The sequence below is a fragment of the Globicephala melas genome, chromosome 21 (assembly GCF_963455315.2).
Source record: "Globicephala melas chromosome 21, mGloMel1.2, whole genome shotgun sequence".
NCBI lineage: Eukaryota > Metazoa > Chordata > Mammalia > Artiodactyla > Delphinidae > Globicephala > Globicephala melas.
The window spans coordinates 20,809,895-20,826,773 of NC_083334.1; the positions used below are offsets into that span (position 1 = coordinate 20,809,895).

At 41.2% G+C, this 16,879-nt stretch overlaps 1 protein-coding gene across 3 annotated transcripts in view; it reads left to right on the top strand.

Annotated features, from left to right (window-relative positions):
• DLC1 (DLC1 Rho GTPase activating protein) overlaps positions 1–16,879 on the top strand; it is a 398,279-nt gene that overhangs the window by 364,418 nt on the left and 16,982 nt on the right. For all 3 annotated transcript variants that reach the window (XM_030832119.3, XM_060291418.1, XM_030832139.3), the window contains 2 exons: positions 8,251–8,322; positions 12,298–12,379. In XM_030832119.3, the coding sequence (XP_030687979.2) occupies positions 8,251–8,322; positions 12,298–12,379 (154 nt within the window). The remainder of the gene's footprint in view (positions 1–8,250; positions 8,323–12,297; positions 12,380–16,879) is intronic.

Sequence of the window (16,879 nt, forward strand, 5' to 3'; positions counted from 1 at the left end):
TTGCTAGAGTGTGGCCTCCTGTGCAGAATCTCAGGTGTAGCTTTGCCTTGTGTGTCCCAAGATTTCCGTTTTTCGATGCAGAGCCATTTATTAAGTTGTCATCACATCATTGGGGGAGATAGGTCCTTTTTTCCCCTTTTATGTTATTTCTAGGAATGTTCTTCACTAGAAAGCGACATATCTGCCTCCAGATCTCAAGCAGGAGAGGGGAAAAAACTTAAAAAGAGAACTCCCTCAAAACTCCCAGTTCTTACTTGTACTGGAAAACAGTCTAGTGATTTAAAAGTGAGGGTGGTCTTTGTAGGCAAGACTGCAGTGTGCAGGAAGTTCTCTAAACAGGAGTGAGGCCTGGGTGGCTCTGGACCTTAAGCAAATTACCTAAACTTTGGACCAGCTTCCTCATTTGTAAAGAGAAAACATGAAAAGTTCCAAGATGCTTTCCAGCCCCCAATTCACTGGTTAGGTAGATGCCAGGATGGTGCTATTAACTGAAACACGAATGTACAGGATCAATAAACAAAGTAAAACTCAAAGTTTTCTATGGGTTGAAGTGTTTTCTTCCTATAAAGACTAATTTTAGTTTGAGGGTTGTAGATATACATAAGCAAAAACACCTAGGGTTTTGAATTCTCTGTAATATGAACATTGGCTTCATAGGACAAATAAAGAAATTGATTATTAAGAAGCAAATTAGATACTTCAGCAATAAGCCAGTAAATTTTCAAAATTGGAGAACTCAAAGTAGTTACTATTGATCTAACTTTTTGAAGGAAGAAGGATGTCTCCATGTAATTGATGATAAATCTGGAAAATTAACAGAAATGGAACCTAGTCTAAAGGTTGTCTCAGAGAGCAAGGGAAATGGGCATAAAGGAACTCTTAGAGTCAGAAACAGGGAATTTACGAAGCCTATAGCAATCCCACATTTTACAGATGAGGAAACCGGTCCAGAGAGATTATTTTCTTAAGGCTGCTTAACTAAGCAATGGATTCTTTCCTGGACCTATTTTCCTGAGCTGTTACAGGTCATACTTTGCCCCCTTTCTGTGATGGATTATTAGAAGGAACTTGGGAAACTCAGATGCAAAGCTCTTTTACATCTGAGGAAATAGTGTTGGTTGCTCATTGGGTAACCAGGCTAAGGAGACGCTTATATCTGCTCTGTGGCATAACCCGCTTTCCACTGCATGCCTCCCCTTCCTTTGTTCTCTGTTACAGTAAATTGAGACTACGTACCATTCCTTCACACACACCTGTGCTTTGCCAGCTCTCCGCTTAGCTTATTTTCTTTTATTCCAAATCTCCTCTCCTGCAATCCAATCTTATATAAAATATCATAAGGCCTCCTTAAATAGAGGCTGAGCATTAAAATGAGTGCCCAAGCAGCCCCCTCCCTCTCTCCCCCTCCCACCTCTGAATTCATAACGTGTCTTTGTCACATCACAATCTCCTCTGTACTATACAGAAGTGTTTTAGTTTGCTGTTTTCTTTTTCTTTCTTTTTTTTCTCCTCTCCTTTCTTCCTTCCCTCCCTCCCTCCCTTCCTTCCTTCCTTCCTCCTTCCTTCCTTCCTTCCTTCCTTCCTTTCTCTTTAAGAAAAAGCTGTGTGAGAATAGTGTATTTCAAATGGGTTGCTTTGGGAGGTAACAAATAGTATTTTTTAAAATAGAGTGGGAAAATGTAAGACTGCATTACTTATTGTAAGTGTTATTTGGGGAAACTTGTTTCACTCTTGTATATGCTTATACACACACGTGTGTTTGTGTACATGAATGGGTGCATGTATACACATATGCATATATGTGTATGCCAGGTTACAATGTAAAACGTGTTTCTTATGGTGGATCCTGGTCTGAAAAATTAAAACAACTTCACTGGAAGAAAATCACATTGCAGTTTATTTATTTATGTAATACTTATTTGTCGAGTAACTACTATGTGCGCTACACTGTTGGCAGTGCTTGGGGTATAACAAAGAGTAAAACAGGCAAAGAAACTGGCCTCTTGCGAGTTTGCAGAGGGGTGAGACAAAATACACACAATAAACGTTTTGGAAGAAGAAAAAATAAAGCAGGAAAGGGGGCATGGGGTGTGTGAGATCAGTAAGGCTGGATCGGTTAGCCGGAGGTAGATGGGGTGACAGAAGGGGTAGAGGAAGGAGCTGGGCTGGGTGGGCCATCGTTAGACCTCTGGCTCTCACCTGTGAAGTGGGGATTCTTAGGTGCTGCCCAGACAGGGTCCCTTGGGACTTAAATACAGGGATCTCAGAAGAGCCCTTAGGAAACCAGTTCATTCCTAAGTAGAGGATCATCTGACATCATGCCCTTAACTGTGAATTACCTTTCCCTTTGGCTTCCAGCTTCGGGGCAGGAACCTGTGCCTTTGATTGTCCCTGAGCACAGCTGGCAGCACAGACGGTGGATGTTCAATAAATAAATATTGAGTTAAGGGGGGAAATGAAGGGTGATTGGCTTCACATAAATGTGTGGCTGTACTAGAATATATCTGAAGGTGGATTGGGGTCAGCTCCTGTGAGGCCAAATGGCCTAGAAACTGAATTAGTATTGACCGGTCTTCCAAAAGCTTCCTAACTGGTTTCTTTCAGAATAGGCACAGCAAATGTTTAGAATTTTTTTAGGCTTCTGAGGGTAGGAATGTTGCTAGTGGCTAGTCATAATCTTTGCTGTGATTAGATAACAGAAGAGTTTAATAAATATTAATATATATGTTGTGCTATCTGACTTAGCCCAACCAGGAATTCACTTTACATAGGTAACTCCCGATAACCAGTCTTTGACAGTGTATGTGTTGAACATTTATTTTTATTAATTGCAAAGAGACAGGGGTTTAAGTTGTAGTTCTCTAAGTCTGTCTTTGAAGGAAGGGAAATTTTAATGGGTTCTTTTCCTTCAAACAAATGTATGTGTGCTTCCAATGTGGAAAAAGTAGTCTTTCAGGATATACAAATGAATTAAGAAGCTTCTGGTATTTGCACCTCACCATACGAGGAGGGTGGGGGAGAGGGGTTGATGGGGTGCAGAGGGGGAATTTGTTTGCGGCAGGAGAGAGAAGAGATAAGAACTTGAAGTGTTAAGAGAGCATATGCATCCTGCGAACCCCAAGGAATTCAGGAAGACGGGAGCAGAGCTTGCATTTGGAGACCTTCCAGGAGCGGAATGGCTGGGCAGAGGCCGAGTTAAGACGGCTGTGGGTCTGCTGAGGAGTTGGGACTGTATTGTATGTGAAAGGCAGTGGAGAGTCATGGAAGAATTCTAAGCAGAGGAGTGACGTGATGAATTATGTATTTCATACAAATCAATCCAGGGCTCAGGAACCCTTTGGACTAGGATACATTTCTTGGGGGCAGGGGTTATCAGAGAGTTCAGTTGGAAGGCTGTTAGGATAATTGGGGAAGAAAGAGTCTGGGATAAAGGCATGCAAAGAAATGTTGTCTGGTTCAGTGGTTCCCGATCCTGGCCACCTTTACATTTACTTAGGAGCTTTTTAAAAAAGATGTTGTTTGGGCCCTCCCTAGATGGAGCAAATCAGAATACCTGGGAGTGGATAGTGGTGGGTGGTTTTAGAAAGCTCCCCAAGGTGATACCTACTAGGATCCAAGCCTCAGAGCCACTGAGATCAAGTGTCTGAGGCTGTGGTTTGCTTCTCTGCCCTGTGAAACCCTGTGCCCGGGGAGGTTAAGCTGTTGGTGCCCAGCTGTACGGCAGTCCTGTAAAATTGGCTACCTGAACGGAGGCGAGAGAACTGATCATTTGAAGTAATTACTCCTCCATTTGAAGGAATTTTTGTGACCAGGGCAGGCATCTTGGTTTAGATCAGAAAGCACTGCCTGCCTTAACACAGCTGACGTGCTTCTCCATGGCTGTAAGAACATCAACATTTCCATGGATCTTTGCCCGCAAGTCTGCCATAGTTGGGGGAATCCAAGGAATCTAGAAAATGTTTGAATTTTCTTACATTCCTCCAATTCCTTAGAATTTTATTTAAGAGGTAAAGTCCATGGAGCTTTTGCCTTGAGCCCTGATTTCAGGAGCACATTGCAAAGAAGGCAGGAAGCAAGCACGAGGGTTCGCACTGTGAAGGTAGAGGAAAGGGAAGATGGAAGTAATCACATCCTGCTTTGACCCGATTACCATTGCTCAGCCGCTAAGATCAGCGAGTTCAGCGGAATGATGACGGTGTTGGGGAATTTCTGTTTAACTTACTGTTGAGAGGTAAGGGGAAGATAGGGTCATCCCATCATGCCAGGAAGCATGCAAATATGGCCTAATGGTTCCCAAGCCTTACACCAAAGGTGTCCTGAACCTCATTCATCTAATACAACTAATTATTAAAGGTGGCGCCAATAAAAATTTCCTGTTTCCTCCTTCACACATTTGTCTGTTGTTTGCTAAGAGAAAACCCAAGTCTAAAAGTGTCCTTGTGTTTCCACTGTGTTTCCAGTTTCTGATGGCGCCTCTGCCTGGTGGGGAATGTTTTTTAAAAACCGTGCTGATAGTTTTTCATTCGACCACTGAAGGAAAAGTCACACCCTGAGAACTGGTTAGAGGCCTCCAAAAACAGGCATGGGGAGTTAAAGTGACAGCAGTAATGCAATGTTTACCTGGTTTTGTTTAATATTTTACATGTTGTTCACTGTTGCATATTTTCTCAGGAAAATCCGGTGTTGCTCATGTCTGCAAGCCTTAGCTCTCCTGTTCACTAGGGCATTTGAATGGAAAGGAAGCTTGTTTTCGAGGAGAGCTGGTTGTTTCTCCACTTGTTTCTCCATCTGCATATCTTGGGGATGATATTCCCAACCCATGTGGGATGATATGTGCAACCCACGTGTTAGGATCAGTATGAGGGGTCAAGGAATTCATATGCCTTAAGTACTTAAACTGGGCCTTGTGCACAGTCAGCGCTCAAGAAAAGTTAGCCATTGACAGAATTGTCAGGAGGCATCTGGGAAGACTTCCTAGAGGAGGTGGCGCTTGGACTAGGCCTTGAAGGATAATGAGGGGATAGGAGAGAACTTCCAGCCAGGGATGTGTGGGGAGATGAGGAAGGGCCAGGTTTACTTTGGCTGGGGTATGGAGGGAGTACAGGGAGCTGAACGATTCATTTGGATGCCACATGGAGAACCTTGAAAACCTAGGGAGATATTTAGACTTGATTTTCTAAGCAGTGGAGCTCCAGGGAAGTTTTTGCAGGAGAGACGAGATCAAAACTGTAATGCAGGAAGTTTGATGAGGCAGGGTTGGTGGCTGGAGTCTCAGAGAGGAGAGAATTGGAAACTTGGAGTTTCAGTTAGGATAAGAGTCAAAGTTGTGGCCTGGATCCAGGGAACTAGAAGGGGTAAATCCCTAACTGACCTGGATGTAGACATAGGTTCATTTCATGTTAAATAAAATGGAAATACTGATTTTTTTAAAAATCAGTACTTAGATCGTTATCATTTTCACTTGGTAACTGGAAAGGGGTGGGAGTGAAGTCAGTAACTGTCTCATTTATTAAAAAATCAGTGACAGTTGGGCTTCTCTGGTGGCGCAGTGGTTGAGAGTCTGCCTGCCGACGCAGGGGACACGGGTTCGTGCCCCGGTCCGGGAGGATCCCACGTGGCATGGAGTGGCTGGGCCCGTGAGCCATGGCTGCTGAGCCTGCGCGTCCGGAGCCTGTGCTGCGCAACGGGGGAGACCACAACAGTGAGAGGCCCGCGTACCACAAAAAAAAAAAAAAAAAACAGTGACAGCTTTTTACAATTTTTACAATTTTCTAATTCTGATTTCTATAGAAACAGTGGGTTTAAGTTCTCATTTATTATTATGCAGCCTAAGTTTTCATGAATGGACTTTGTTAAATGTACAGGCTTGTCTGTTTCCCATGGTTTCATATCTAAAAGAAAGACATTCTCATCTATTTTAGGGAAAGGAAAAGGCAGGTAAAATTACTAGTCTCTGTAGTTCTTGGAAGTGCTGCTTTTTAGCCATTGTAGACCTTTCATTAAATTATCTGCTGAAGAAGCAAACCTTGGCCTGTTCACATCATTTCTTTCTAACCAAGTGGCCCTAAGAAGAGTGGCTGTTTGAACACAGCTTTTTTGATCGATTTTGGTCATTTGGGGGCATTTCTTTTTGTAGTGGTGGAAAATGAATAAGGATGACAACACAGCAGTAGGCATTTATGTGTTCCTGAAGTTACGTGGGGCCTTAAGTGAGTAATATATGTGAAAACACTTTGTGATTTGTAAAGTATTATATAAATTTAAAGGTTTTTTAGAAAAATAATACCTTATATCTTTCGTGCCTCTTGGCATGAAGCCATTTTAATAAGAAATCAGGAACGTTCTCTAAGTAGGTGGTGATACTGGCTGGAGAATTGTGTCCAGTTAAGGTGTGTGTGTGTGTCTGTGTGTCTGTGTGTGTGTGTGTGTGCGCACATGCGCATGTGCACTGATCTGTTGTCATATCTGAGTATGACACACAGAAAGGGTGTCCACAGAAAGGGTGGACGTTGAGAATTTCTGGCTACTCACCACTTATTAAGTAAAATATTTAGAAAGCGAATACATTTACTTTTTAGCAATCTGTTGTTCGATGTCTAACAATGTGTTCAGTGGAAATAACCTCCAGATAGTCAGAAGAATTGAGATATTTAAAATATTTTTAAAAAACAAAACACTTAGCTTTTTTTCTTTCCATATCTATCTTTGAGCGAGGGCCATGGGGATAGAGAAAAAAGTAGTTTCCACATCCTTTAAAATAAAATGTTGAGCTTTTATATGTTTTTCCAGCAATATAGTTCTCTGGAAAATGTTTATTTTATGATTTTATATAAATCTTCATTAATTCCTTTCTGAAACAAGGTATGGTTATAAATACATGAAAAAATGTTAGCGCAGGTAATTCACATTGGACAATTCTATGATTTAGTACAAACATCGAGATTCTTACACATTCATGTCACTCTATCCTCCTTCCCCGAATTCAGTCCTGAATCTTGTGTTTTATGATGCTACTTTCATCGCCACACTGAGAAGATTCATGAAAGTAACAAACCTTGCCGTGTCATCTATTGCTTCTCTGCTGCCATAATTGTTTCTGTTTGGGTGTTAACTAGCTCATCAGAAGGTAGCAGCAGGCTTTTATCTTTGGCATGTCGGTTCAATAAGGACATTCCTACTTGCTTTAATGAATTTGAGTGTTCTTAATTCTTTTTTCTTTAAAGACCCAAGGAACTCATAAAATAATAGTTTAAAAAATGCTCTGAAACTATAAAGTCACTAGACAAAAGTGATATCTACATACTTCTCCGCGATGGACTGTCAACCTCCTATCTGGCTCAGAGGAGAGATGCATAATGAAGATTTGAATCTGGAATAAATTAAGCAATGTTGAGACATTTATAAATGAGTGACTAGCCTTACATACCTTAAGTACTCTAATGGTCTGAGGAAGGTGGGAAGAGGGTTGAAAGAATATTCTTTGTGCAAACTGAGAAACTAATGACTGTGCTGACCTCCTCTGTGCTAACGGGATTGTAAATAAGTGCTTGAGTGAATTTGAACGCAGGTGTGTTAGTTGCTCTTGGCCTTTCTGTTTATCAATACTATCTACAAGATGTTAACCACGGGGAAGTAGAAGCTTTATTAGGCATCTCAGCCTGCCAAGATTGTGGGGTTTGTTGACTTAATGCCCTCCAGGGCCCCTGACTGCCCAGGCCTCTCTTACTGCCTGATGCACCCGAAGGCACACCTTCACAGCCCCTGGGCAGTTACACGCATCCCACTGGGTGGCAGAAGCTCAGTCCCTTTGGTCAACTTAGTGCTCTTCCAGGGTGTCAGATGTACTTGGTGGCCTTTTATTGATGTGAAAAGTAAAGCAAGTTAGTCCATCTAGGCCTAAAATTAATAATTATTTAACCCTTCTTCAACTTTCTCATTAAGCCCTATTTTTTTAATCATTTATAACCAGAACACAGAAGCAGCACAGAGTAACTTACTGCTGGGACTCCATTTTTGTTTTTTGTCTTTTAAAGGAAAGATGGATAATTACATATATTTTTTAAAGTCTGAAAAGATGCACAAAAATCGAAACCATTTGAATAAGTGGATTTTCTTTTTCGCTTTTTGCTTATCCCTTTTCAACAGATGTCGTCTTTTGCTTATATAACAAAACCAGAGTTTATTAAGGAAGAAGAAGTACGCTGAGTTACACGTGACTAACATGTTTGTCTGTCCTCTGTTCTATTCTAGAAATTGAAGCCAAAGAAGCTTGTGATTGGCTACGGGCGGCAGGATTCCCCCAGTACGCCCAGTTGTATGAAGGTGAGCCGGGAATGCCATTCTTTTTTAATGGACAAAATCATATCCTTGGTTCATGATTATAATTTTTTTATAAGTTTTGCACTTTTTTTAAAAATTTTATTTTTAAATTTTTGGCTGCATTGGGTCTTCGTTGCTGTGCGCAGGCTTTCTCTGGTTGTGGCGAGCGGGGACTACTCTTCATTGCGGTGCACAGGCTTCTCATTGCGGTGGCTTCTCTTGTTGTGGAGCACAGGCTCTAGGCGAGTGGGCTTCAGTAGTTGCAGCACGCGGGCTCAGTAGTTATGACACACGGGCTTAGTTGCTCCGCAGCATGTGGAGCGCGTTGAGTCTCGCTCATGCCCTGAGCCTCAGGCTGCCCAGGGTGGGCAGAGTGTGCTCTGTGCGAGGTGAGGGGAAGATGCTGTTTATTTAAAAGGGAGGCTTATTGTTCTCTATATGAAATCATTAAAAAAAAACTACAGTTGTGAACTCGTGAGCTCTATTTTATGGGTGATTTGCAAGCCAAGGTTGGGTGGATAGTGAAGTGACTCCTACCTTGAGAATAAATGACTTCTAAGGCCTCTTCCAACTTGAGCATTCTTTGTTTCCTTAACTGTACCGAGACGACAGCACCTGGTGTCTCTCATTCATCCATCCCTCCATCTATCCATTCATCCATTCATCCCTCCAGCCATCCAGCCATCCATTCAGCTAATCAACAAGCCAGTATTAATTCTGCACCAACAGGGATACCCACCACTGTGGTAGACGCTTCATATTTTATAGAAATAAAACAGTTCATACCTCAAAGAAATTGCCAAAAATCTCAAAAAGCAAGCGTAATATTGGTTAATTTACATTTAAAGAATACATCTTTTTTATTATCACTTAAGAGGAAGGAGATGCTGGGAGACATTTAGCCATGATGTGACAAAACTGCTGAAAGATCCAGGTTAAATGATGTCTCTTCAGTCTTTTCACCAGGGATGTTCAGCTCTTCTCACGATAAATAGTGATTTTAAAACGTGTCTTTTGCTCTTCCGTCCTTCTAGGATGACAACAAGCAGGCTGCTTCCTGTAGCAATGGCAGTGGGCTCTCAATTGGAGCTGGTGGTCACCAGCATCCTTCTTTAACACACGAGCAAAACGCCATGAACCCGTACTAAGAACGGACACAGGTTTTCAGCTTGGAAATGCTAGCATGGTCGGCAGGGATATAGAGGGGGTGGGGGTGCTCCCCGGAAGCAAACTGGGGCGAGACCACAGAGGTCGTTTTACTTCCCTGGCTCACTCGGCTTGTTTAATTCCTTACCTCGTTTATAATGCCTGCCCTTCCTCATTGTAGCCCAGACTGAATGTAAGATATTTCTCCATGAAGATGGGTTTAAAATTATTTTATAGTTAGACTATGTAGAATATCTTACTCTTCCTCCATTTCAGAGAATATCTCCAATTCCTTTTTCTTTTTTCCTTTCGTCTTTCTTTTTTTTTTAAGGTGTTTGGTTAACCTGCATGTTTATTATGGTGGGGAGCTGCTTATCCTTCCTTTGGGAGAATCTGACCTGTTGCCGTTTACAGCATCTCTGTCTCTCGGTAGAGCTTTGGTGGCGGTGGGGTGCGGATCAGCATTCTATTGGATTTTCAGTTCACAGCTCTACTGGAGATAAGGAAGGATAATTACATTTGCAGTGGTAGTAACATGCTGTCCTTTTGTTCTTGTGTTTTGAAATTAAATTTCCTTCAATTATGTCAAGTTTTGGTGTTGATTTGCTGCCAAGAAGCCCTTTCTTGTGATGTGTATGTTTGCTAAGATCCAGTTCCGGTCTGTGTCTTACATCTTTCCAAATCCTAAAATGCAGACTGTATTTTCACAAGTTACATTTTGGGGTCCCTTGACATTATAAGTCTTTTGAAGCATAAACCTACTTTTGAAGTTATACTGTACATTGTTCTGAGCATTTATAATCTCTCCCCTTCATCCTACCCCTATGTGCAGGGTGGGTACACACACACCACATGCCATCCCACTCATTCCTTGATTCCTGTTTACCTTTATTTCGGTCCTTGACAATATAAACATCCTGCCCTTAAACCCAAGCTGAAAGATTAAATCCTAACCTGAAGAACTCTGAGAAATACTGAAAAAAAAAAAAGATGTAATTATTTCACTCTTCTCTTGAATTTAGTCCCTACCTATCCTAGAATTTTTTTTTTTTTTTAAACAGAATTTTAAAGTTAATTTGGATCAGGAAAGTGAAATACAGCTCTGGGTACACTGAGTTAGGAATTGCTAAAATAACAGAGTTGCTTTCTCAGATGCATGTAACAGGCATGTGAACTTTACAATTTACATTTGTTAAGGATTAAAAATATATTTTTTAATATCAGGTCTGTCCTTTAATACTTAGAGTGCAGGTTATCTGTTCAAAGTGAAATACAGTTGCCAGAACCTTCAAACAGCTTTACAGTCTGGCTTGCTTGTATTTACTAATAGTTCACGTTCACTTTAAGTCTTCTCTTCTATTGCCACTATAGTGGTGCCACTAATCATTTGCCTGAGAGACTCGGTCTATAAGGTAATGAAGAGATAAATCCTGTGATACTGAATTTTATGAATTTCTTCATAAATCTTTAGGCTCTAGCTACTTCATTGGTCTGCCTGTCTTACCATTCAGAGAACAGGATCACTAATCTAATGCTAGCCTTCAGAAAAAAGAATAGACCACATACTCATTATGTTAGTTTCCAACATTATTTAAAAAAAAAAAAAAAGGTACTCGTAAGTGTCATCTCTGGAAAATAGATGACCAAGAATAAGGAGCTCCATACCATCCTGTAAAACCAATGATCCTAAGTTAGAAACCATAAAAACGTAAGGAACAGTCACGTGCTCCCTAGTCAACCCCAGAAGTAGAACATTGTTAGCTACTCGCATCTCCCAAACTACCAATAGCCATGTCTGTTTCAGTATGCAGCATTTGCCATTTCGGGGGCCAAAGCGAGTTTTTGGTTCTGTTAATCCTGGTGTCCTGCAGTGCTCTTATTTTGCCTATTCCTGACCCACAGAGTTGCATAGCAGGACTCTCCCTCATGATATTTTATAAGTGTTTTACTAGGAAGGCCCATTATTTACCCTAAGTGCTTGGAACACCAAAGAGGGATAACTTGCTTTTATCTAGTGGCAATTCCAGAGCTGTTGCAAATTTCCGCAGAGGGGCTGCTGGTCTTCTTCCTCCCTGCTCTTCCTGGAGTATATTTATCAACAAGGGACAGAGAAGGGAATTCTTTCATGGAGTTGACTTTTCCCCCCTTTTTGCTTTTCGATTGTAATAGAACTTACGTGTTCTTAGAGTCGTGAACTCTTCCAAGGGTGAAAGGATTTGGGATTCTATTGTTCTACAGCTGCTTTAGAGCTGGCCTTTTGTTTTAGTGGGAGTTATATAAGCTCCTGGAAAGCCATATGGAAGTGCTAGTATTCGTTTAAAAATAGCACATCCTTAATTCTCCTTAGCTTTTGATGTCATGCAAATGGTTGGATTCCATTGACAACTACCATAGTTCTCTAGATCTTTCCTTGGCCCGGTTTTCTGTGGCCTCTTCCCTGACCAAATGTGAGCAAAGACACACATGGGAGGGAAAAAACAGCCACATTACCGTGAACATCCTTCTGGTATTCATTCTGGTTTAAATTATAATTTTCATGGCAGAGGTCTGTTGCCTGCTGATGTGTGTAAAGGTGGAACAGTGTTTTGAACCACTTATCTTTGACAACAGACAATCTGAGTCTGCAGACCACTTTATTCCAAGCTCCTTTAGGACACTGATGAAATTGGCTTAAGCTGCTTTACATACCCACAGCACTTGATAGGGAGTGATGTGTCCTGCAAACAGTAAGTATTCAATAAATTACCTTGTTTTCTTCCCTCTGCTAAACTGGGCTGGATTGGCAAGAGCTTGGGTGCTCAATAAACGTATTTGTTTTTCTTTTTCTTATAGATCTCCTGTTCCCCATTGATATTTCCTTGGTCAAGAGAGAGCATGATTTTTTGGACAGAGATGCTATTGAGGCTTTGTGCAGGTAAAAGGAAATACTTTGAGTGTTTTCTTTCTCTTTTCTTCTTTTTAAAGAACATAGTACTTATCACTGATGAGATTGCTTTTGTTCTAAATATGTCAAGGTTTTGATCCGTAAATGGATATAGTGATTTACTTCATTATAAATCATAGGCCTTTTGATTAGAATAAGTAACTTCCTGTCATTTAGTATTGCCATTCAAATAGCACTGTCCTGGAATGTGCTCATACGACTGCTAGAGCAGACAATGTCCAGGAAGTTTGGAAACTTGGAATAGGGGGGTTAAGGCAGTGCAGTTGACTGTGCAGTCCCAGCCAGGTACCCTCGCCAACTCAGAGCCTCTGTTGTATTGAATGGAAATGACGCTCAGAGGGACAGATGGAAGTAGGGGCTGTGGCAGACTAGTGGCAGGAGGGCCGTTGCTTGAATTCCAGGAAAGCATTTCCGCAACTCTTCAGCTTCCCCAGGCACACCGTCCTAACAGTAGGGTTAACTAAGGCTGTAAAGTAACTCAGCACAGCCTTTAACATAAAGTAGACAGGCAGCAAAGGAGCATTGATGGGAAATGTGAACAAAACTGTTCAGAAACCCACGTTCGTGGTGCTGGTGGATCTTCAGGCGGAGGAGCAGCTCGCAGGGTTTAACGAAATGGAAGTAATAAAACACGCAGCAGAAAATGACAGGACACTGATACTCCTCGCTGACTCTTCATGACATATTATTCATTTTAAGTTAATCATCCTTTGAATTTTTCTCAAAACCTATAAACCATCAAAGCTGAACTCTGGAGAAAAAAAATTATACATGAACAAAATTCACTTGTCGATTTGATCGTAAAATTAAAACAATTTTCTTTTAATTTCAATATTAATTTTAACTTGGAAAAACATCATTAAGGTTGAATGGCACCCGGGATTTATTTCCCCTTTATAGGCAAAGAATGCAGTTGTAGCTTTGTGAAAGTACTATTTTTGCCTCTCTTATGTAATACAGTGTTTTCTGAAGCACTTAAGTTAAGCAGGGTTTTAGGGGAAGATAGGTAGGATGTTTAAAATGGAGTAATAGACTAGTTCTCCTGGCTTAAGAAAGAAAAAAATGTCACATTAACCACAGAAATACTGTCACTTTTCAAATCCAATGGAATGATTGCTTAGAAATGTCCAGGGTTTGTACACTTTTTCTGGAAGAAACTTAATTCCAACTCCCCACCCCACTCCCTAGAGTGTAATATCATAGCTATGTCATCTGGAATGAAAAAATTTCACCAACACAGTTTAGGAGAGAAGGAGTCTGCATCTGGAATATAAACTACTCCAGACATTTTTGAAATGTTTGAATGCTTAGCTGTGGAGCAGAATTAATTTCTTTTCAGTTCATCATGGGTGATAATGCATAGAGATGACATCACTCCTAAGATGTAACCTAGGAAATATTTACTAGGTTACTGCGTCAGATCATGCATTTCACACATTTCAGGCTACTTAGTGAGCGTGCCCTCTGAACAGCAGCCACAGCTTAGGAATTCCTGGGTCATAAAAATATCACTGCAGCATTGCAGCCCAAAGGATCGTGATTAGATTCTTGAATTTCTTTTTCTTTTTTTAAATATCAGTTTGAAACGTAGTTACCCTCTTCTGGGGATAAGGGCATCCTCCGTACTTTGTGATTCACACTGGCTACACTGGCTCTTAACGCCATCAGAGAAGCTGCCTCCCTTTAAAAGGAGTAAATCTATACTCTTAGATCTTTTGCAAAAAGAAGAGCCTGAAAACAACTAGACCTTGATCTCTTTGGATTCTGCAAGTGTATTCTGATTCGGCTTCAGTTTCTCTCATGTGTAGAATAATATCTCATATGTTAAATGTAAGAAGGAAATGCAGTGATGGATGTCAAGTGCTTTAAAAATTATTAGGCCTAAAACCGACACCCAGAGTTGAGTATGTGGAGAAAGGCTTGAGGTTGGGGTCAGAATTCACAGGAACAGTCATCAGCTTGTTTGTAATGGAAAACCCAAGGTCTCTTGTCCACGTGTTCGCATAAATAGACTTCTCATGGCAAATGATTTTCCTTCGAGAGGGCTAAACAAATGTTCTGAAGAAAAAGGTGGGGACAGGCATCTTCCTTGAAAAGGCACTACAGGTCCTGAGCTGTCAGCAGAGTAGTTGAGGATACTTGTTTAACTGATGATGTGATATTCATCTCATCTGCTAGACTGGCCTCTTCCATGTACTCTCTCAGCCCGTGAAATTCAAAGGGCCAGCAAATCTTGAATCTACAGTGTTTGAAATTTTGCCTTGTCATTTGTCAAGTTTTTTTCTAGACGGACGGACTTTTTTGTAGACCTCCATCTTTTGCCTTGTTGAAATATTTTGAGCAGTTGATTTTAAATATATACGGTAATTAGTTACAAAAACGCAGCTGAAAAGTTTTACCTTAATAAAATATTATTAAATATTTAATATTTTTACTTTAAGTAAAACATTTTTAGATTTGTTTTGAACGAAATAATTGTTACATGGTTTCTCTTTCCTGCCGCCCCCCTACCCCAGCCCCCCCCACATACACACGGATGGAGTACTCCCATGTACACACTAGTATACACTCCCATGTTCTGCTTAATGATTATTATAAACATTCATGTACTTATAACTTTTGCAAATCTTAAAGCTCCTTTGGTCAAAAATCTGGTAGGAGCTGATCTCTTAAAATAGTCTACTTAGAGCAGAAAACTTGTAGCTTAATGTTTTCTTGAGAATGTTAATGATACTGTCTTCAATAGTTTGTAATGACCAAAAGTTGTAAGTATGCAACCACTAGATTTTTGGGGTATAGATTGCTAACCAGCATTCTTACACACACACTTGTAAGGGATAAACGTACTTGTTTCCTTGGAGAGATTGCCTTTTGTCCCAATCTTGCTAGCTTTGCTGTATAATCCAACCCTGATGATAAGGCCCAGATTCTGAGAGTATCACATTCAGTATCAATACTGGAGGAGTAATTCGCTTGTCTTGACGCGTATACAGGTGATAATGCAAACTGTGACCTACTCTTACAATACCTTTTATGAAATATTCTTTCTCTTTATAGTTTCTGAAAAATATCCCATCTCGCTATCTTCCTTTGGGATTACAACTGACTCCTATGAGTACAGCAAAGAATTATGCAAATAAGGTGATAATCATGTAATGACAAATAGATATCCGTAGTATCATCTCCAGTCTGCACTTTATTGTAAAACAGCCCTTGAAGTGCCTAAGCTCTGTGAAGCAGCTGGCCACGTAGTAGATTTCAACTACGTTACTGTTTTGGTCCTATTAAAAGAAAAGCAATTGCATTATTGCCAAGAAAGGATTGGAACAATTTTTATTTGTCAGGTCTACTTGGGAAATCATTCCTTTTTCCTTTCTCACTTCTCTTCTGCTTTCCCTGTTTTCACTTGGAATACTTGAGGCCCAGATCCCTGCCTGCCATGCTTTTATCAGGGCGCTTGCGGCTCCCTCCAGCAAAGCTCTTGAACCTTTGATGGCTCACCCTGTGCTCCCTCCCCCCTCAGAGCAGAGTACAAGTTGCCCAGCAGATAAGACTGACACATTCCTGAGGAGCTGAGCCAGTGAGGGCCCTGTGGGGTGGGAAAGGCCAGGGCTTCTGGACAGACAGTGGGAGATACCAGTGCTCTGCCACTCACTGGAGGGAGCCGTACTTAGGATAGAAGCTGCTCCCTTGTATTATCACGATTAACATTTATTTTAGAAAGGAATGCAGAAGGTATTGTTTTTGAGGGCCAGAGCCACCATGTTTTAGTCATGTGGCCTTGGACAAGGTTTGTGTCCACTCCAAGCCCCCATTTCCTCATCTATAAAATGAAGATAAATAGTAATATCTCTACCATAGGGTTGTTGTGAGGATCAAGGCGAAATAACACACATGAGGCTCCAGGCGCAATGCCTGACCTAGAACGCGGCCCCGACTCGGCAAGGCAGAACTGCTACCTCGTGTCCGTAACGTCTCTAAATCGGTAACACCCCACCACTTTGGAGGTTCCTAGGGGTCAAATGAATCCCACGGAGACCTCGGGGAATAACTTCTGGGCTTCAGTCTCGAAGCGCCATTAGCTGGGTGCTACGGAGAGAAAAAGGTAACACTGACCTTTACAAAAATGACCCCCTTGGCCCCTTCCGTTTGACTCAAATCTGGAGCTTGTGAAGCAAGTCCCTCCCCCACCCCTACAGGCATCCACGCCTAGTAAACTGGGTTATAAACACCCCTCAACCATTACAGCCCAAATGATGTCAAATGGGTATTTGATTAACAGGTTTGATTAATGAAACCCAGACCTAAGACTAGCTGTGACCCTCCCGATTCTTTAAATCTTAAAAACATTGGAGAACTAAAACACTGTGGGTAGAAGTCATTTAAGTAATGGATGCCCCTTAGAGAGGGACTTTATATCCACTCGTTTTAATGTCTGTGGATGTGTTTTTTAGTTATTTTGTTTTCTTT